This window comes from Lichenostomus cassidix, chromosome 8 (assembly GCF_008360975.1).
Source record: "Lichenostomus cassidix isolate B80296 chromosome 8, HeHo_3.0, whole genome shotgun sequence".
Classification (NCBI taxonomy): Eukaryota; Metazoa; Chordata; class Aves; order Passeriformes; family Meliphagidae; genus Lichenostomus; species Lichenostomus cassidix.
In genome coordinates this window covers 28,916,097-28,938,493 of record NC_139489.1, presented here as the reverse complement: position 1 = coordinate 28,938,493, position 22,397 = coordinate 28,916,097, and the positions used below count along the sequence as shown (strand labels likewise).

The 22,397-nt window shown below is 42.9% G+C and overlaps 1 protein-coding gene across 7 annotated transcripts in view; it reads left to right on the top strand.

Moving 5' to 3' along the window:
* Window positions 1-22,397, top strand: part of PLA2G4A (phospholipase A2 group IVA) — an 80,535-nt gene that overhangs the window by 39,841 nt on the left and 18,297 nt on the right. For all 7 annotated transcript variants that reach the window (XR_014853868.1, XR_014853869.1, XM_085068670.1 and 4 more), the window contains 9 exons: window positions 164-312; window positions 2,774-2,887; window positions 5,272-5,309; window positions 7,507-7,648; window positions 12,745-12,881; window positions 16,993-17,215; window positions 18,345-18,459; window positions 20,830-20,967; window positions 21,302-21,394. Coding sequence is in view for 5 of the 7 variants with exons in the window: in XM_085068670.1 (XP_084924796.1) it covers window positions 164-312; window positions 2,774-2,887; window positions 5,272-5,309; window positions 7,507-7,648; window positions 12,745-12,881; window positions 16,993-17,215; window positions 18,345-18,459; window positions 20,830-20,967; window positions 21,302-21,394 (1,149 nt within the window). In the remaining 2 variants the exon portion in view is untranslated. The remainder of the gene's footprint in view (window positions 1-163; window positions 313-2,773; window positions 2,888-5,271; window positions 5,310-7,506; window positions 7,649-12,744; window positions 12,882-16,992; window positions 17,216-18,344; window positions 18,460-20,829; window positions 20,968-21,301; window positions 21,395-22,397) is intronic.

Sequence of the window (22,397 nt, the reverse complement as noted above, 5' to 3'; positions counted from 1 at the left end):
TTGATATCATTGTATCATCCGTACCATTATATTTATGTAACTTACAGAGTTGCATATTTTTCTGTGCCTGACCATGAGGCGATCTGTGGTTTCACACAATTGTATCAATTATCCCAACCCAAGCTGTAGCTTTTCCTCTGCTGACCTGTGTTCTGCTCCACAGTTGACACGCCAGACCCCTACGTGGAGCTGTTCATCCCCACTGCCCCCGACTGCAGGAAGAGAACCAAGCATTTCAACAATGACGTCAACCCTGTGTGGAATGAGACCTTTGAGTTCATTCTGGACCCCAACCTGGAGAATGTTCTGGAGGTAAATCCCACAGCTGAGCTGGGGAGATGAAGGGTAGAGTAACAGTGGCTTACATGTGTGTGGCATCTGCTGTCTCAAGATCACCTCTTTGTTTAAAATGCTAAACCTGAGTTTAGCGGTGGTGCTAAGCAAGAGGTGTTGGATAAATTGAATTATTCAAGTAGTCTGGGGAGTCACTGTAAGATATGCCTGTGAGTCATCTCTTGGGCAGCTTCTGAGGGATAGTAGCTTGTTATTCCTCACATCTGCTATGGAGCATTTACTGCCTGCTTCCTACCCTGATTCAGCTCTTACAGACAGGGAATAGGTGGGACTTAAGTCAAGTCTCTGCTCAGGGAGACAAAGCCAAAGGCTGGTTCTGCTGTGTCCTCCTTACTGGAGCTCACCCAGGGCTCTTCAGGGGTCCACTCCATGTGCAGCTCTGTTGGCCAAGCCACTGTTTAGTCTCAGTGTGTTAAACCCTTCCAGGCTGTGCACAAGAGGTTAGGTGTAGGTATTTTCTGAGTGGGCATGGCAAGGATTTTAGGTTAGCTCTATGCTTCATAGAGGATGGCCCTGACACCTGCTGTCTTCTGACCCAAGCCTACAGAGTTCAGTCTGTATTGGCCAACTGGGAGAGAGGCTGTAGCCTGTGAATGTTTTCCTTGAGCCTGTGAGCATCAGACCTTGGGTCTAAAATGGAGTTGTGCTTCCTACAAGCCCCCTATTTTCCTGGGGAAGGCTTTATAGTTTGGGGAGGAACAGCTTGGTCAGCTTGGTGATTCATGAAGAACTAGGGACAGAAAATATGCACTAGGGACAGAAAATATTAGGGAATTCACAGTGATTTCCTGGGATCAGTTCCTGCCTGTTCCTCTGGTGCCATTGCTAGGCCCCACAGAGCAGAGCCTGGGCCCTGCTCTGCCCCCTCCCTTACACTGAGGCAGTTTCCCTAGAAGTGTTTGAATCTGTTGAGGACAAAATGTGGTTCAAGGATTTTGAAAAGATAAAATTACTGAAGTCACAAACACAGCAAGATGGATTGTAGGTAGCAACTGGAAATGTGTCTTTACAATAACTAAAGGCTGTTGCTGGTTCTGAGATAGTGCAATAAAATTCCATGAAAATTGCCTGCAAAGAACAGATGATAACATTTAATAGTGGTTAATTGTGAACCTGGTTGATATGTAGACAAGAGCCTTTGGATTCTGCAATGGAGTACAGCATCAGAAATCTGTAAAGTCATATCCCTAACCAAACCCTCTGTGAATTCCCAAGCTCAGACTCCACAATCCTTGTGACTCCTTGGATTGTTTTAATCTGCATCTTTAACTCTATCCCAAGTGCAGTTTTCCCTCTGAAGTGTAAGCAGCTCTTCAAAATCCCACTAAGAAGTTTTTGGTTTTAAGAGGCAGCACTCAAAGATTGCAGCAATAAGCATAAAGTTCTGCAAGGAAACAGAACAATGTAAATACCATTAAAAGAATGAGCTCTGTCCTAAAATAAAGAGAACTCATCATTTCAAAGGGTTGCTTGTGGCACAGGATGAAGCAGATTCTTTATAGCTGAGAAGAGGCAGAACCCAGATGTAGCAACTAATTATTCAAGTGATTGTATCTTGATTCCTTTTGTTTTGTACAAAATATACAGTCCAAGCCACGAACATGTGATATTTTAGACGATATAATGCTACAAAGTGGAAAAAAACCTGTAAGTCAAATGAGTCTGGAGATCTCATTTAATAAAAACCATGTAAATGATCATTTGAAATTCTTTCTGAATATCTTACTCAGAGACTTGGAAGGCAGCCACTGGGGAAAAAGTCTGCTAGACCTAGAGCCACATGGATTAGAGCAAAAGCATGGAATGGTTTTCTGCCATATTCACATCCTCTTTAGGATATTATCACATTTTGGAATGGTCTGTGCTCCAACATGGAGGGTATGAGAAGAGACTTGAAGGTCTGGCTGGATACAGAGAAAAGCTTTGTGTAATTTGGCATGCTGCGCACTTTGCCAAATCACTGCTGGAACAATCCTGGTCTGTAGAGTCAAGGCTGGGGTGTGGGGATTCCATCTTCTCTGAAAAGCTGATGGATGGTTTTTTGGCCTGTCACAGTTAAAACTGTGCAAGTTTCTCCATAGGGAAATTTTACTCACTGGAAATTTGAAGGTACTGTGGTTTATATGCAGAATTTGAAGTTACTAGAAAGATGGTGAGATTTGCTGCCAAAAAGGTACTGGGATGAAAACTCCTTTGGGAGTAATCCTGGTGTACTCCTGCAGTTCAGTGCCTTAAAGTGCCACCTTCACTGTCCATGAGGTTATCCTGGTTTAAAAGTCTGTTGGCATTGGTTATTGACTGGGTTGGGTTAGGCCCATTCCTTTTCCATATAATTTTTTTTGTTACTTCAGGCATAGGCTTGATGGAATTAAAAAGGGATTTCTTGCAATAGAATTGAACACCCAAGTATCTCTTCCAGGTTACTCTCATGGATGCCAACTACGTTATGGATGAGACTCTTGGCACATCCACATTTCCCATCTCTTCTCTGAAACTGGGAGAGAAGAAGGAGGTCCAGTTAACTTTCAATGATGTAAGTTGGACATTCATGACTTTGCCCTACTCAGAAGTTTTCTGAGCATTCACTGTTGCCAATGGATAAAGACAGAGCCTAAAGACACTGTTAAACCTTGATTATTTATCTTTTTACAGCCCTGCTGGGAGGAGAATTGAGCAAAACAGTGCCACTGTATCCCTTGTGTTCCTGCTGAAAGAATCCTCTTTAAAAGTCTAGTTTGAAACTTTCTCTGGCTAAAGCAGTTTCTTCCCCACTTGATGCAATTTAGTTTTATGGCCTTACCTCATGTGAGAGGTTACTCAGAGTTTTCTGGTCAGTGCATTGCCCCTCCTGCTGCTGCCTGTGGCTTCCAGAAAGCTGGAGGAATTCTTTTATTATTACATGTTTCACTTTCTGTAAGTGGCTTGTTGTAACACAGCCCTGGTTAACATGCAGAGATGCAGTAATTGGATTATTCCCTTTAAACACCTCTGCAAACCACATGGAGTCACTTGAACAGGGCTTGTCTGCCTGCACAGTAGCTCTTGGAAATTTTTGTTAAATCTGGGTGGAATTGAGCTTGTTCTGCATGTATTAAAATGTGTAAATACCATCTGCATTTCTGGTTTGGGCTGTAGTTTATGGTATGATCAGAGATCTTGATTTGTCACCACTCTGCTGTTTTCCATGGGATAAAACTTTAAGAGTGTAGTTACAGCAGATAACTGGTTAAAGGCCTATTTATTGGAAATCAGAGCATTTCATATGTGAGGTTTAGCATTTAATTTGGCCTAGCCTTAGGGCAGTTGGAATTTTGATACCCTCCATTACTTTAACTTTTTTTTTAAATGCATTTTTTTTAAAGTTTCTACATATTTATTTTGCTAAGTGCTTCAATAACTCTCAGACTTCCAGAGTATGGACTGAGTGCAGGTCCTGGCTCTGCCAGGCATGAGGTGAGGCAGTGAGAAAGATGTGATGATTAAATTTTGCAAATACAGTTTACAAAGCTCATTCCATTAACACAAGGCCTTGCCTTTAATTTCTCATCAGCGTTCAACAAAGCTTGGTAGGGAGTCATAAGGGAAAAAAACAGTGAAGAAAAGGCAAATACACTCTGAAATTTATAAGCAAACAGTTAAGGGAAGGTGAAGTCATGTTGAGCCCAATGTAGTCAATGTATACATAGCATATATTCCTGAGATGTCTGTGGCAGCCTGTATAAGGTATAGAAAATGCCATGATATCTCCCTGTTGGAATGCTTCCCTCCAAGGGTTTATTTCATGTGCATTTATTTTTGTCAGCATTGGATCACAGCAGGAGTGCTTTCTGAATTAGTAATACCAGGTGGGGAATAATGTAATTGCTTCCTTGCCTTTGAAGTGCTTCCTCAGTGACTCTTCACTCTGTTTGTTCATGTTCTCCTTTTGTTGTTTCTCTGCCTCTTCTTTCTCCCTCCACCCTTCATGCCCTGCGCCATTTGCAGTTCCCATTTCAGGAATTGGGCCTGGATGTGGGAGCCAGAGGCAGCTCGGCATCCCAGATCCTTCACTGCTGTCCGAATGTCAGGCAGGTGTTCAGGCTGGGGAGTTGTAGCTCCATCCCTGGTGCTCAAATGCCCCAAGTGAGGGGGAGAATCCATGGATAGGCAGAGGATGCACTGAGTCTCTCACGCTCCAGTGTTGGTTCTCATGCACCAACATTGCACAGAGAGAGGGTGAAAATACTTCTCCATTCTCTCTTAGTTCCTCAGCCTTGTACTCCTGGATTGTGCCTGATAGGAAATTGGTGCTTTAATCATAATTTTTAACTTTTTGCCTGCAAGCAACCCTTTCAGTGCTCTGTGAAAGAGGAGATCAGCCCATAGCTCGTGGCCAGGGAGTTCAGTATGGCTGGCAAGTGAAGCCATTATGCAGTGACATTTATTGCATCTTCCAGCAACTTGTAAACATCACCCTTCCTGCTTGCTAATTAAGGCATATTTAGCTCTGGAGAGACACTTGGTGGCTCCTGTGGAACACAGAGCAGTGATTCCCTCACACAGGTGGCAGATGGATGTGATCCCTGCTTCTCCTGCCAGCCACGAGTGGGTGAAGAGAGTTAGATCTCTTCAGGCCAGAGATGAGTTGCACTGTCAGGAAGGGATTAGCAGTGCAAGAAAGGCAAGGCAATGGGATCTGAGGAATGACAGCACTTACCAACATTTTCCACTGAAAATGTGCTAGTGGTGTATTTTGGAACCACATTGTGTGTTTTTAAAAAAATCCATAGACAAGATTCTCATTCATACGAGCCAAAAGTATCCTTTAAAAAAAGTGATTTAAAGAAAAATTCTGACAGTAGTAGTTGATGTTCCAGGTGTGTTTGTGCTTTTTCTCTCTCTAAGTGCTTTAACCATATTTAAATATTTCTTGTTTAGGTCACAGAAATGACTTTGGAATTATCTCTGGAAGTATGGTGAGTATCTCATATTAAAAAAAAAAAAAACCAAGAAGTGAAAATATACCAGCAGCAAAGATATTTTTTTATTTTAAACTGTTCATTAAAATTTTCATGGAATCACAGAATATCCTGAGTTGAAAGGGATCCACAACGATCATCAACCCCCAACTCCTGGCCCTGCACAGGACACCCCAAGAATCTCACCCTGTCGGGATTTTCTTAAAAATGTGTGAGGTAGAGTGCAAAAATTCCCTGATGTAGCACAGAAATACTAAGTACTGTAAAAGCGAGGAGGTTTAAAAAGTGAGGTTTATTTTCACTGCTGTAATTCTGTCATTGACTAAACACCATGGCACTAAGAGGTGTGACATGTTTGCAGGAACGAGGCCATCCTGAGTGAATCTCTCACCCTGGTTTATGTGAAGGGCTTTCCTTCTCAAGGGCTTTGTCTCTAAAATGCCCACAGACCTCACTAAGGTTCAGCTTCATCCTCATTTTTTACCTTCTATGGGAACTTGGCCTCTCACTTTAAGTTCCAGCTGCTGTTACAGAGCTGCCCCTAAAATCTATTTAAATGTAAATACCACACAGTCCTGAAGGCAAAGGTGAAGATTTAGGGCCAGGAATTGTCCATGTAAAAGCTAAGCAGATGCCTACCTTTATTTGTCCCTTTTTTTTCCCTCTCTAGGCTGTCTTTTTCCCTGATTCTTCACCTATCCTAGTGAAAGACCAAAAATCACATTGAAGCATAATCAGAAAAATACATTTGAAGTCTAACAATGATTTTCTGAGAGCAAGGCATTTTAATGAGTCTTTTTGTTTGTAACTATAAATAGCAGCAATGAGCACTGTAAAAGTCAAACCCTTTCCTGATTACTCTGGAGACTTAAAAACATCCCCCAGGGATAATTTCTGCTCATCATGTTGTACCAGAAAAATGCATTTGTGGGTGGTCCTTGGGACCACCCCTGAACCATCCAGGCTTTTTACAGTACAAGTATTTCTTATCTCTGACATTAAATAAACAGAAGATGCTTGGCTGTGTTTTGTTCTTAAGCTTTGAAATGTAAAGGATCTTATCAAGTTCTGCTGCTGTTATCTGATACCCATGCAGCTTGTGGATTCACAGTATATCATATGGAACATTGCTTCTAGGTAGTCTTTTTCTCCCCTTTTTCTTAATCCTATTATTTTATTACATAAAACATTTTTTAAAACCTGAGGAATTATTATCTGTGGCAAAATGGATCCCTTTCACCATTGTATGCTTTTCATAAAGCACAGTGAAAATGCTGCCTACATGCCAAAGTAGGCACAACAAGGTTTTTTAGCTTGTCTTACTAAATAATAAAGGTAATAGTAAAGCTAATAGTTAGCTGACTAAATAACTCTATTTAGTTAGTAAATAGAGGAGGCTGAGGGCAGAGCTTACAGGGGCTGCAGCTCCTCCCAAGGGGCAGCTCTGATCTCTGCTCCCTGTGACAGCGACAGAACCCAGGGAATTGCTGGAGCTGTGTCAGGGCAGTCAGGCTGGAGATCAGGGAAAGTTCTTCCCCCAGAGGGTGCTGGCACTGCCCAGGCTCCCCAGGCAATGGACACAGCCTGAGGCTGCCAGAGCTCAGGGAGTGTTTGGACAGCACTGCCAGGGATGCATAGGGTGGGATTGTTGGGGTGTCCGTGCAGGGACAGGGGCTGGGCTCCATAATCCCTGGGGGTCTCTTCCAACTCAGGGTATTCTGGGATTCTAAATATGGGAATTCCAGTGGAGTAGGTACCAGGGTGGATTTTTCCACTCCGCTCTGCTGTCCACGGGAAGTGGCAGCAAAGTTGTATTTAAGTATAGCATTGAGGTCCTTACACAGCCTTCTGTATATTTTTATCCCACGGTATGGGGGAAAATACAGAGGAAAAAGGCTTAGTTTTTCCTGTGGTGTGTCAGTATGATTTGTGCTGATGTGAGTGGAGAAGTCACTTGCTGGATTTTAATTATTTGCTTTTAATGAGTTCTATATAAACTGCATGTCCTAAAAACATTTTGCATCCACCACTCCAGAGCTGATGAGTCGTGTCACATGAAAAATACAATTTCACGTCATCTTATGTAAGTGAATGAGGAATTTCTGCTCATGTCAGCTCACTTCCCATGATGGCGTTTGTGATCCTGTTTGGCATTGAGCCTTTTGTGACAGTCTGTCTGTCCCTTTGCCCAAAGCTCCTCGACAGACCTGCGGTTCAGCATGGCCCTGTGCGATGAGGAGAAGAGGTTCCGGCAGCAGCGCAGAGACAACATCATGCACAGCATCAGAGCATTTCTGGGGGAGGAGAACAGCCAGAACCTGACCACTTCCCGTGATGTAAGTTTGGAGAGTTCCCATCAAGATTAGCATCACCTTTGGAATCCTTCGTTTGCCTGTGAGAGGAGTGAATGAGGCATGCGAAGTGGAAGGGTTCGATGTAGAAGCAGATTATAGATTATAAAAATTCTTTTTCTCTACGAACATAGAATATTTAGCCTGGAGAGTAGTTTTTCTTGGCTCTAAAGTTATAGATTAAAGTTTATGACCAGAGGAAGAGTTTGAAACTATAAGAGGAGAGATTTAGATTAGATATTAGGAAGGAATTGTTCCCTGTGAGGGTGGTGACGCCCTGGCACAGGGTACCCAAAGAAACTGTGGCTGCCCCACCCCTGGAAGTGCCCAAGGCCAGGTTGGATGGGGCTTGGAGCAGCCTGGGATAGTGGAAGGTGTCCCTGCCCATGGCAGGGGGTGGCACTGGATGGGCTTTAAGGTCCCTTCCAACCAAACCACTCTGGGGTTCTGGGATTCACTGGCACTGGCCCCTTACCCAAAGCACTCCAACTTTTTCCCATTTGGATCCCAGACTTTGTTAAGGTGTTGTCTCTGAGGGGAGATTGCCATCTGAAAAGTGCCTCAGGGTGTGTGAAATATCTGCTGAATCCTGCAGTGGCTCTGGGCACTCACCCAGCATAGAATGTGCCCCTGCATGCCCAGTACCCATCCCGTGCTCCATGACCTTTGTCTCTGAAAGAGTAGGCAGGAAATGAGCTGGTTTAATTTTAGAGTCAGCTTGGAAATTAGTTGATTTCTTTCCTTCCTTCTTTTTCTTGCGCCAGTTTTACTGGATGAGAATTATGAAGTTTTATTTCTTTGATGACATGAGAAACTGCAGCTTTCCTTGACTCACTGGAGGCTTGGGCCATGTCACAGAATCAGAAAAATGGTTTGGGCTGGAAGGAACCTTAAGGATCATCCAGTGCCACCCCCTGCCATGGGCAGGGACACCTTCCACTATCCCAGGCTGCTCCAAGCCCCAGTGTCCAGCCTGGCCTTGGACACTTGCAGGGATCCAGGGGCAGCCACAGCTTCTCTGGGCACCCTGTGCCAGGGCCTCACACCACAGTGAGGAAGTGGGACAGATCCTACTGAGCTCTTCAGTGATTTCATAAAATGCTGCATCATTTAGAGTTAATTAAGAATCCACTTGGTACAGATCTACTTATTTTGCAGTAGATTTTCCATCCTCCTGTTTCTTCCTTGCCTGTTCCCTCTCCTGTGCTTCTCCCAGAATTGTGACACTGGAACACTTTGTGTATGTGGGGGTATCAAGCAATGAACCATCTATGAATTAATATGGGTTGATTCCTCTATTGACATTGATTCCTTTTGTGCATTTTCAGTATAAGCAGAACGTGACAGTCTTTTGCAACCAACACTGAAGAATATATTTTAAATTTCCATTAAGTTTTGAGCAGGTGGTAAATATTTTTTTGTTGTTTACTTTTGAACTCTGTCTTGCTTCATGAAATGTTCTTATGTGAACTTTCTGAGGAAGATGAAATAATTTTACAAGTATTGTACAGATTTTATTTGGAGTCAGATAAATTGTGTGTATTGTGAAGGAACACTTTCAAGGTTTCTTAATTTTCAGTTCAGTTATTTTAATCTTAACACATGCAGATCCTACCAGAGTAGGAATCTGTCAATGTGACTTTGATGTGACCTGGAGCAGAATAGGCTCTTTCTCAGAAAGGATGTAGATATGCTGCCAGCTCCAGTTAGAACTGGAGTGATATTCAGTGCCCCAGGTCTCAGCTCCATGCAGGTGGTATCTGTGCATGAGTTATTGTAAAGGATAGGAAAGATCCCATATCCTTTGTGTCATCATCTTCCCTTGGTATCCCTCACTGTCTCCAATACTGAAATTTTATCAGTTAAATTGCGTTTTCCCAGACAGTAACTGTAGGTATCCTCCCATTTCTCATATGCCAAGTGTGTATTTCTAAGCTGACTGGTTAGAATTTTTATCTGTTTCTAGCAATGAAAAAGCCTTTTTGTTCAAATTAAATTGTAGCTTTATTGCTACAGATGGAAGATAGCAGGAGGATTTATTGGATGTTTGGAGTCTTAACTTGAAGTTCGGAGACATTGAGTAGTCTTAATTGTCCATGGGTGTTGTTTCATTTTAAACAAGTCACTTACTCAAAGTTCACCCAAGTTGCTTCATCTGTGAGTAGCTTGTGCATTGCAGGGATGCTGAGAGACTTTAGTACCTCTGAATTCATTATACTTGTCTGGGTGGGGAAGTGAGCAGTTCCAAATTTCCTTAGTTGATCCTGAGGCATGTTCTGGAAACACAGAGGAAGAGATTTCTCGTACTTCTGTTATTGCTCAGTTTATTTTTATAATTTTTGTTGCTTCAAGCAATTTTCTAAAATTATCATAATCTTTTAAAGAAAGCATCTAGTTCTCTGTGAAGTAGATTTGCAGAACAATTTTTTAATAATCATTTGTGTGCCCTATGGCATTTTGTTTTTCCACCACAGGTATTCAGATTTTGTGTACCATGTTTCCAGGGCATTTGGATAAAGGCATCTGCATCACTCATTCCCAAAACAAGATTTAGCATGGTTTAGCTTTTCCTTGCCTGATTACTGGAAGATATGATTAAGAACCTTTTGGTTTGGGTGTACTCACGTGCTGGTGGTTCTGTACAAAGGATTTGGGGTTCAGTGGAGGAGTGGGCAGCCCTTGGTATCCTCTTTTCTCTGTTCTTCATCAGAATATGGTTTCTTGATTCTTAGCCCTGGGTGCTCTGGCTGCAGCTCCTTCCCCCCTCCTTGCCTCTGCCCTCTTTATCCCACAGGGCAACTTGCAGGATGGGTGTGTTTAATTTCAGTTTTTACTGTTTTGTGCCCTTAAACACATTGGAAACTGAACTGGAGCTAAAAAGCTGCCTGCTTCCTCTGCAGAGGAGGACTCTGAACCTTCTTTACTTGATTAATGCTGCAGTGCAACTTGTACTGAAATAAATGAACAGAAATATGCAGTAGATGCTTCTCTTCAGTTATTTTTTGTCATCATTTTAAAGCTTTATTTACTGTGCAAAGCCCATGGGTACTGGTGGGGCTCAGCCTGGAGAAGAGGAGGCTCAGGGGGAACTTCTGGCTCTGCGTAACTCCTGACAGGAGGGGACAGCCAGGGGGGATCAGACTCGGCTCCCAGGGAACAGGGGCAGGAGAAGGGAACAGCCTCAGGCTGTGCCAGGGGAGGGTCAGGTTGGGTGTTAGGGAAAATTTCTTCACAGAAAGGGCTGTAAAGCATTGTCAGGGGCTGCCCAGAGTGGTGGTGGAATCATCATCCCTGGAGGTATGCAAAGAAAATGTGGATGTGGCACTTGGGAACAAGGTTTAGTGGTGAACATGGTGGTGGTGCTGGGCTGATGGTTGGACATCATGATCTTGGAGGTCTCTTCCAACCTGAATGATTCTGTGATACCCCCTCAGGGTATCCACCCTTCCCAGTGCAGGAGTCCATGATGCCCAAAGTGCCTGTGGATCCAGGAAGCATTTGCAGTCAGGATGTTGGTGACTCTCCTGGGCATTCCCAGCCCGTCTCCATAGCAAATTCCTCTGCCTCCTGAGGAATATTCCCATTTTCCCTGTGCCACTGCATTGATGAGGGGATGAGCTGAGCAGGGCTGCTCTGGAAGTGTTCTCACATACTTTCTCCAGGCCTGCACCTGCAGGTAACATCTCCATCCTCTTGGGATGTGTCTGCTCAGGCTGAGTGGGCAGTGCTCCTGAGAAGCTTTCAAAGCCTCACCACGTTATGAAATGTGTGATTACTGACATGGCTCTTTCTTCAAAGCAGCTGCTCTGTTAATGGGGCGTTGGCTTAACAGAACACATCCCAAATCCGTCCCTGGGCTTTGTCATTTTTGGGATAGATCCCTATCTCTGGAGCTGCACCATGAATGTGGGGCCAGGGAATAGCTGTGGTTTCTATTACTAAAGCTGAACACTTACCAAGGAGGTAACAAAATAATCTCACTGCATCAAGAATAAGCAGTTTTGGGGAGTGGAAGCCTCAAGAAATGTCTCGAGTGCCTTGGTCATTGTTCATGGGCATTTCCTTGGGACAGTCAGACCTCAGGGGAGTTTCATGGCTTGGAGCATGGAGTCTGCAGAAAGGAACAGTGCTCTGTCGTCACATGGATCTTTTGTTATCATTAATCCCATCTATTGGCACCTGAAATTGCCTTTCAGGGAGATTTTTGACAGATTAGCAGTTTGATCAGATAGGGGCTTTCTGCACAGCTGTGCAATTCTCTTTCTGCTCAGTAACAACCAAGCTGTGGTTCCTTTGTCACCACTGAACAGTGGAAAAATCTCCTGGGTTTTGGAAACTGGAAACTAGATGGGCCTGTGCTTAGAGAAAACACGTGATTGGTGGCAGCAAATGAATTTTTATTTTATTTTGTCTTCTCTTAAGAGACCTGAGGAAACTGTGCAGTTGAGGGCAACAGCTTGGACATCAGAGCTGGGCAGTAAGAAGGACAGAAGTATAAATTAATCCCTGTGGACACATTTTTAACCTGGAGTCACAATAACCACTAGTGATTCCTCTCACTCCTCTCTCCCTAGCTGAGTAGCTGTCCTGATCCACATAAATTCCCATTACTTCTCTGATAGTTTTTGCAAAGTGGTAATAAAATTGAGTGTGTCTTCATGCTGTGTAGTAATACTGGATGTTTTTGTTATAAAACTTGTTTTCAAACTCCCAGTCAAAATATTGTCTCTCTTCTGTTTCTGATTAGTAACTTTTACTGCCTTTGGCTCTGTCACAAAGATATGAATTGGATTAAAGCTGGTGTTTGGGTTGCTTTAAAAATCTCTGGTCTTGTTGCTGAATAATTTATTTAATAACTAAATTTAATATCTCCTCTATTTGGGATTGTGAATGAGAAGGACAGACATTCTAAAGAAATTCTGAGTATATTTTTATTTAGAAGTCTTGCCACAAGTGATGGCTTCTTCAGATAAATTGTAATTCTTCTTGGGGTGTCCTGGGCAGGGCCAGGGGTTGGACTGTGTGATCCTGGCGTGTCCCTTGTCACTGATGTGGTGTTTGTGTTGTTCTGCTCCCTGCAGGTGCCAGTGATTGCCGTGCTGGGCTCGGGAGGGGGGTTCCGGGCCATGGTGGGCTTTGCTGGAGTCATGAAAGCACTTTTTGAGTCAGGAGTCCTGGACTGTGCCACTTACATCGCTGGGCTCTCTGGATCCACCTGGTAAGGCCTTCCCTTGGTTATCCTCTGCTTTTCTGCAGCAAGGTCTGAAGGAATTGTCACGAGAGCTGACTTATTTCTAAGGCTCTAATTCTTAGCACATTTTACACATTCAAGGCTGCTGGGGGAGGTGTTTCAGAATGCCCCAAATGGCAAGGACAGCTCAGGCTCCAGGTGCTTTTCCTAGGAGCTTTGAGAGCAGGAATGGATGGAAAGAGGTACCACACATATGCACCCATATTTCTGTATCAACACCCATCATGTGTTGTTTTATTTTCCTGATGAAATGTGAAAAAACAAAGTAATCCCTTGTGATTTGAAGCTGATGACTTGGTCAATCCAAATTGGGTTGAATGCTTTGGGAGGGCTTTTAGAGCTTCTCAAAATCACTGAAAGATCTTTTGGTCTGTTTTACACCCAGTAGTCTCCTTCCCAGTGGATGAATTCCCAGTGGGAATGTCTAGGGCTTGGCTGCCACCCTGCAGGGCATCCCACTGTGGATTACTCTGTCTCAGTCCTACTGGCACTGTTTAACTTAGAAAATACATCAGATTTTTAAATGGTTTGTAAGTCAGGTAGGATTGAAGATCTTTCAAGAGGTCTTAATTAGGCTGCCCTAATGAGGTAGGTCTGATGTCCTTCTGTCTGACTCAGTGAGTGCCTCATCCCAGTGACAGGAACCATATCCACAGCAGAGAATCAGAGTGATGTCAGTGTGTGAAAGGCTTCTGGAGGCAGCAGAATGCTTTGAACTTCAGAACTGTGTCTGCCTCAGCCACTCCTCAGTGAGAGGGTTTCTCTTCTCCCACCCAGTGCCATGAACCTGGTGCCTCTTGTCTTCTTGGCTGGTATAAAAAAGATCCCAAATTAAACTTATTGCAAACATTGGAACTATTTGTTTAGAGGTTTCAAGTGATGTAACATACTTAAAAGCTGTGTCATTTTAATCAGCCAAAGACATCTGACAAATTCAATCCAAATTTCTTAACTGCTTCAACTCTTTAACATTACACTTCTTTCATTCTGTGAAAAATTGCAGACTTCTTTTTGATTAACTTGAAAATTTGCTTTTAAAGTCACTGGACCAGGTTGCAGTAGAGGATGTTGCATCTTGAGTAAATTTTGTACTGTGCAGGGTTGTATCCCAAATGTCACAAAATATGTTTTTATCATAACTTTACCAGTTTGAAAACTGGAGCTGCATCTGAATCCGGTTTAGGGCCCATCTAGTACAAGAACGGTGTTGATAAACTGGATGAATTCCATCAGAGTGTCACTGTGAGGCCATCAGGGGATGTGAAGCACTGGGGCACTCGATTAATTTAGCCTTGAGGAGCAGGCACAGGTATTGATGGGGAGATCTTTCTGTTACCTTCAGTTCCTGAGGAGTAGCTGTGAAGAAAACAGACTCTGTTTGGAGATGCCCAGAGAAAGGACAAGGACTAATTGGATTAACTTTTAGGAAAACTATGTGGCAGTGAGAGTAGCCAAGCACTGGAATGTGTTGAGCCATCCTCACCTGAGTAGGCTGGGGATGGTGTCATCCTCTCAGTCTGACTCAGGCAGTGCTCATGGGGAAGCTGAACTTGACTGAACACAGCCCTGAGCAGCCTCATCTGACTTGGGCTGGCTCTGCATTGAGCAGGAGGCTGGAGCAGTGACCTTGAGGGTCCCCTCAGACTCAGATTACACAAATGTCTCATTTCTTTGAGGGGAAAAGACTTGTTGGAATGTAAAAGAGCAGGGAATATGCCTGGGATGAGTTTTATCACCTGGTTTAGCTCTAAGAAAGCACATGAATTTTAATTCTGCACAAATATTCTAACCCCGAAGTTGACTCTTTTGAAGGAGATAAAGATCAGTTTTATTCCTTATATGGGTGTTTTGTCAATTATTTTTTGTTGTGTGAAGCTTGCTTCCCCCCTCCCAGACTAGAGAGAAGCTTCCAGAATGCCAGGAGGTTTTAAAATGTCAGAAGTGTCTGTAAACTAGAGTAAGTTTCTCCTTCTTGTTGGACTGTAAAAGGTTGGAACCTGTGTTTTCTATCACTGGTGGTGGGGGCAGATGTATCACTGTCCTTTGAGACACTTAGAGGCACTTTTATCAAAGTTGTGACAAGCAGAAGGTGGATGAAGAGCAATGGAATGGTGCAATGTGGTAAAACATTCCCTGTGTTTCCAGGGAAGAGTTTGCAGTTCCTGCTCAGTACAGACGTCACTCTGCTGGCTATGAGGTTGTTTTTGGGGAAAACCCAGGGGTGAATACATAGTTGATCTAATGTAAACCTATAAAATCTGAGTTAAAATAGCAAGATTATCTGAACTGTTGCTGTCAGAAATAGAGATTGGAGACAGTTGCATTTGAACAAATTTGCTTTCACTCTCTGATGTCACCCCTTTGGTCTTTCTTTGCTTGTTGAATAAATAAACAATTTGGCACTCCCTTTCCTTTCTTATTTTTCCATGCAGTCTATCACTTGGGAATAATTCTCTTTTCTTTTTTTCCTGAAGGATGGAGAATTCCTTTCCTGGCAGGAGAGGCAGGTTTTTGCTTGTCCCCTCAGCTGCATGCCTAACCTTGGAGCAGTGCTTTTCTGCCATCTTGCTTCAACCTGGTGCTGATTTCTCCAGCTGCATTCCCCTTTCCCTGCACCCAGGAGCTGATGTGGAGTCTGTGGATCAAGTCCTGGCATCCCACGTGCCAGGACAGGGTTGGTTATCCTGTCACAGAAATGGCTGGGCATGACCTCAGGGCCAGCCTGACCCTGTGTGTGTCTCAGAGCTGTGCCTGAAGTAAGGGAGGAGTGCCTGGGCCAGGTCACTGGGTAAATAATAGTAAATGAGCCTCTCATTGATTAGAAGGGCCTGTCTGGAGTCCTGGTGTGGCTTAACCCAACCATGTGCAGGCCAGGGCTGCCTGCATGTGTGTCTGAGCTTTGCTTGCAGTGACACTGAACTTGTTTCTCAGTAACAAACTCAAGATTTCCCTCTTCCAAATCCTCACAGCTAATTAAATCTCTGTACTGGTTGTAGTTTTTGTGCTTCAGTTTATTATGGAAGTATCAAGAACCTGAAAAGTGGGGCCATATCCAGCCCAGATCCCCCATGCCCTGGGCTGATCCCCCAGAGTGGGCAGCAGGAAAGGGGGGATTCTGCCTCTCTCAGGTGAGACCCCACCTGCAGAGCTGTCCCAGCCCTGGGGCCAGCATGGGAAGGGCCTGGAGCTGCTGGTGTCCAGAGGAGGCACCAGGATGATCAGAGAGATGGAGCAGCTCTGCTGGGAGGAAAGCCTGGCAGAGCTGGGATTGTTCAGCCTGGAGAGGAGAAGCTTTGGGGCGACCCAGCTGTGGCCTTGCAGTGCCAGAAGGAGCCAACAGGAAACATGGAGAGAGACTGTTCCCAAGGGCCTGGAGTGCCAGGAAAAGGGGGAATGGCTTCCCACTGACAGAAGGTTTAGATTGGATATTAGGGAGGAAATTCCTCACTGGGAGGGTGGGGAGGCCCTGGCACAGGGTGCCCAGAGAAGCTGTGGCTGCCCCTGGATCCCTGCAAGCGTCCAAGGCCAGGCTGGACACTGGGGCTTGGAGCAGCCTGGGACAGTGGAAGGTTTCCCTGCCCATGGCAGGGGGTGGCACTGGATGGGCTTCATGGTCCCTCCAAAGCCAAACCGTTCTGGGATTCTGTGATCCACTGAGATGTTTTAGGAATTTCTGAGTAGTGATAATGAACTGGAGGGCAGAGAGAGGTGCATCTTACAGGGAGAGAACTGCATGTATCCTTCTAGGACCTGCAGTTTGCCCAATTGAGCTGTGCTAACCTGAGGAGCTCCTTACAACTTAGGATGTTCTGTCATCCCTTAAAGAGAAAAATGAGGACACTTTGATCATTTATTTCATACACATTATAGAAATGCATGTTGAGCGTTTGATCCTATGCTTATGTTTAGAACAAATTGTTCAGCTTTCTGTGCCTTGAGAAAAAGGAAATGGCAATTTGCTGTTTAAAGGAGAGTTCATTAACTGATCTAATCAGTAATTGTGTCAAATTTTTTCTGAGCTTTTGTGTAGCTTTCGGGCAGCAGGTTTGATGCTGACAGAGCCTGTTTTCCATGACAGGTACATGTCAACTTTGTACTCCCACCCGGATTTCCCAGCCAAGGGCCCCAAGGAGATCAATGAGGAGCTGATGAACTCCGTGAGCCACAACCCCCTGCTGCTGCTCACCCCGCAGAAGGTCAAGCGCTACATCGAGGCTCTGTGGAACAAGAAGAGCTCAGGGCAGCCTGTCACCTTCGCAGACATCTTCGGGATGCTGATAGGGGAAACACTGATCCATGATGTGAGTGCTTGACTTTTGATGCTGTTAAAGCTGGGAAACTCTTACATAATGTTGCTATTTTTTTTAAGTGATGTTAGCGACATTTAACAAAGGGTGCACGTTTTGCTATAAGAAAAACAGCATTTGCTTTAAAAAGTACTTGAATGATCCCCTTGCTTTTTTGAGAAAAGGGACATCAGGAGAGCTTCATACTGCTGTTTTTTTTAATTGAAAATTCCTAATTGGCTGAATCAGGCATACAGACTTCAAATGAGTCAGGTGAGCAGCAGTTGGATTTGATCTTCTGGCAAGATCAAAATATGTTAATAGATCTGCAGACATGTTTTATACACTTCGGTCTGTTATGAGTGTACACTGATAGTAGGTTTTAAACAATTTAAAACACTGAAAAAGAGGGAACACAGCTTTTAGTGGCATAAATGTATAGAATTCTGATGCTGAAGGGCTGTTCACCATTGTGTGAGGTTCATTGGAAGTCCCTGTTTACCAAGGAATTAAACAAATGCACAGATGTTTAGTTTAGATCAGAACCTGACACATCAGTGAAAAATGGAACTCAGGCTGTTGGTTATTTACAGGGAACACATCTCAGTGCTATTGCATCATAAATTACTTCATCCTTCCTTGATTACAGGCTCCAGGATATTTTCCATGGGGGATGCAGGTGGTTACCAGACAGAAAAGCCTCCTCATAGTGCATTTAGTGTTCTTAGTTATCTTGTGTCTGGCTTTTCAGAAACAGCCCGAATTGTAAAACGTTACCTAATTGTACCAACAAGGTTTTTCCTTGGATTCATCTCTTAGTGTAAGAAAAGGAAAGCACTGGCTTTGTCCAGCAGTGCTGTTTGCTTTTTGGCCATATCACTTTGGCTTGAGTAACATGTGCCTGTTTCCTCTTCCTACCTCCCACTCCTTCACTTCCTTCCTGAATTGTGCAAATAAAAGGCATCCAGGTGGATTACTTCCTTTTACCAGTTCTTTTGGTTTTGTAGAAGTAACTGAGTTTGTCCACTTTTCTTCTCAAATTTCAGAGAAAGGAGTCTCCCAGACCTTTATATAAATAAATGCTATTTATATATATAAACAGCAGCAAGCTGTGTTTGGGACTGATGTCTTTCTTTCCCTGCAGAGGATGGACACCACTCTGAGCCACATGAAAGAGAAGGTCAATAATGCCCAGTGTGCTCTGCCACTCTTCACCTGTCTGCACGTCAAACCAGATGTCTCAGAGCTGATGTTTGCAGGTGTGTTCCCAATCTGTGTTGAGTCACTTGTGGCAAGGAGAGAGAGGTGTGTGGCTGACTAAAAAAACCTTTTTTTTAATGCACCTGAGACTAATTGCATCTGCCTTCTGGGAATCTGACAGCAGAGTGATAAGAAGTTACTCAGGAATAGGTGATCACATGCTCATGTAGGAGTGCCAAGCCAAAAAGGAACCTGGTGACTCCAACAGGGAAAAGCTGCTCAGTGTCAGACAGGGAAAGGAAAATGTCCTCAGTCACCTTCCCTTTCAGAGAAGGGTGAAATCAACAGTTAGACTTGATGATCTTAGAGGCCTTTACCAACTTTAACAATTCCATTATTAAAATTGGACAAGTAGATTAGATAAAATGCCTCTTTTTCACTTCTTGCCCAGTGTAAAGTGCTGCTGGTAACACAAGAAAAACTCTTTGCTCTTATTTATGCCATAGGTTTTAATCCCCTCTGGTAACTTCAGCTAAGAGAGGATCCACTTATAGAAGCTGCTGCACAAAGATCTGTATCTATATTCTCTCTGTATGGTTACATACAGGACTGAAAAGGGAAATACCAGGTGGTTTGCCCCAGGTTTACACATCATTGTATTTTCCAAAATAGTTATTTGGAGGAATTGCTGTCGAAGCTTTGGTTGGAATGGAAAATGAGGTTGAAAATTAGGCTAAATATTTCATGGGAAAATGTGTCTCTAACTTTGCTGCTTGGGAAACTGATATCTTTTTGTTTGAAAATAGGAGTATTTTTTATTTTAGATGAACATCTGTTCTTCAATAATTTTTTGGGGGGTTACTGGTTTAAAACCAAAATGATCTTTTGTTAATAATGTCTTTCTCTAAGCAAGACTAGAAGCACCTGAAGGCTTTACTTTGCTCTAAAGAAAGATGTCTGTGCCAGTGAATCTTGGCTTTCCCTTTTGATAGGGTGCTAGATCTTCATTGCTTCTCTCTTAGGCTTTTTTCCTACTTTTCGCTATTCCTCATGTGAGAGATGTAGCACATTTTGAATAGAAATATTTATACTTCCTAATTTACATTGATTTTAAGGCAGAAATTTTACTTCCCTGAGCAGGATTTGGGATTTGAGAACGTGCTTGAGTGAAAATGCAAGCTGGAGGTGGACTGCAACAGATTAAATTGATTCTAATTCTCAGTTCAGCTTTGCTGTCACCCTGGTTCTGAATACATGTCTGCCAAGTCACGTTTATACAGCTAAAAGGAAATACAAAATTCCTGGAACTGGGTCTTCAAAGGAATTTCCTTCTTCTCCAGCAAATAGGAAGATCTGTGGGTGATTTATTTGGAAAATAGGATGTTGTATTTTACTTAGCTCAGATAAGAATTACCCTGTGAAATGAAACTCCCAGCAGTCTGATGAAACCTTTCCTTTTCAGGACAAGTGTTCACCTTGTGCTCCACATGTCAGCAGGAATATCCTGAGGGTGAATGGCATTCCATGACATGTGGGGATTTTTCAAAGCTTCCTCTTTTGCCTTTCTTTTTCACAATTACTTCTGATTTTTTTCCAGTTAAATCAATCCCTGCTAAAAATAGGGAGGGTGAAATAAGATATGTTGTGTTTGTTATGTGCTCCCTTTTTGAGCTGGATTCTCTGATGGAGGCAACTCTATTGCTATCAAAGAAAGTGTTTCCAAGTCACCTAAGGTCCATTTTCAAAGGCAAACACCAATAGAATGCAAATCACTTCTGAAATTTTCTGCTAAGATCAGAAGATGCATTTGAACATTTTATTCCATATTTTTCTTGAGCTCTCTGTTCAATAAAATGGACTTTTAAAGATACCTTTAGCAATGTTTGAATGGATAAATTTATCAGCTGCCTCTCAGCTTTGCCTTTTGATACGGAATTTCACCAGAAACTTTAGGTTTGGGTGGAATCCAAATGCCTTTCCTAGAATATTTCAGAACCTTTGGGATATTCAGTGATAGTTGTGCCACCTCTATCACTGCTCTCCATATTTTTGGTGGAATTGCAGTGAAAGAAAAGCAGCTTGGAGCTCAGATCTACCTTGCATTCCATGTGGCAGGGAATTGTGTTGAAGCTGGAGGCAAAAACCAGATGCCACTGTGTGTTCCTAATTTGTGATCTCTCCTTTTGTACCTCTGGTTCTCCAACCTCATTTTTTTCCCCCAAAGTTTATTGTGATAAGAGAGAATGAGGATTTTTCCTTGCTGAGACATCACTGACCTTGATTTGATATTCCTGTTAGTTATTTGGCTTCCCATTTCATGAAAATTTCTTTGCTTGGAGAAAGTTTTCATTCATTTCTGTGTTTTCCTCCTCTGTTCCTATTCAGGGTGAGATTTCTGACAGAGCACAATTTTGTTTCTGACTTTTCAGACTGGGTGGAATTCAGTCCATATGAGATTGGAATGGCCAAGTATGGCACTTTCATGTCTCCTGATTTGTTTGGAAGCAAATTTTTTATGGGGACAGTGGTGAAGAAATATAATGAAAATCCCTTGCATTTCCTGATGGGTGAGTATGTGATGGAAAGAGGCTTAAAAATAAAAGCAATTTCAGTATTCTTGGAGCTTGAAATGCAGTCATATGAAGTGTGAGACAAGAAGTGGAGCTCTCAGTTTGTTGGAAGACAATAATTTGAAAGATTTCACAGATATGGATTGGCATTGTTTATTTGTTTCCTATTTCCATGGTTTTATGTTCTGATTTGGACATCTGAGCTTACAACTTGCCAAACTCAGAGGTGTGTTCAGAGAGCAACCAACTTCTTAAATAGTGCTTATTCAGATATGTGGGGTTTACTTTCTTTCTGCCAAGCACCATTCATTGTTTATTTTGTCTCTTTCAGGTGTCTGGGGCAGTGCATTTTCAATATTATTCAACAGAGTCCTTGGTGTCTCCAATTCTCAGAATAAAGGGCCCACCATGGAAGAAGAATTAGGTAATATTAGTCAATAATTCTACTATGCAGAGAATTTATTAGCAAGATTCAGTGCTCTCTCCCTGTATGGTAGGATGGCACTGCTGGTAGTCATTTACAAAACTGAATTAATTAACTTCAATTGCTGACACTGCTGGATGCTGCTGAGGTAGGGAAAGAGCATTAGGAATGTTCTTTCCTTTCTTTCACCTTTGTTTCTGGTCAGTCAGAGCTGCTGAAAGTCACATGCATATATCCAGCTCTTTTCTGGAAGTTAATAGAATCCTCTTTTGATGTTTATTTTTGGAGAGCAGAAGCTGACAAGTATTTGATAGTTACTTGTGTAGTCTCTTGACATTGCACTGTGTTATTGAAGGGATTAGCAAAACACACCTAAACTTTCTTATCTCTGGATTGTCAGATTGCTCCATTCTAACCACAACCTGTGGTTGGTTTCTGATCCTTTGCTTGCAAATTGAATGGTTTTGGTTTCACTCCTGACATACAAATGGCAAGATGGCTGTAAAGAAAGAGTTGTGGCTTGGTTTGAATAGACTTTATCCAGTTTTCTGAGAATGCAGTTAATGATGAAAGGTTTCTTACACTTTTGTTTCCTATTCAGAAGGCAATATTACAGGGGAAGACCTGACCTGATAAATTTTACTAGACAGCCAGATTTGTCTGAAGAGCAAGAAGAGAAAATGTCGATTGAGATAATTTTAAAATAATAACCTCTATCTGCCTCTGCCTCCTAATGGATGGAATTCAGCTGTTTGATAACCTCCTTATTTATGGATGAAAATGAGACCTCCAGGTTTCTATTTCTGATGCCACTCACCAGTGTTAATACCTCCTCATGGGGGATCCCTGTCAGTAAATGTGATCATGGAAAAGTCTGCTTCTCAAAGATAGTGAGAGACAGAATGTTATTTGTCATCTGTGACTCATTTCACATAAAATTTTTAAAATATTCCTTGAAGTAGGATCAGATGTGAAAATATTCATGTGGCTTCAACCACCGTCT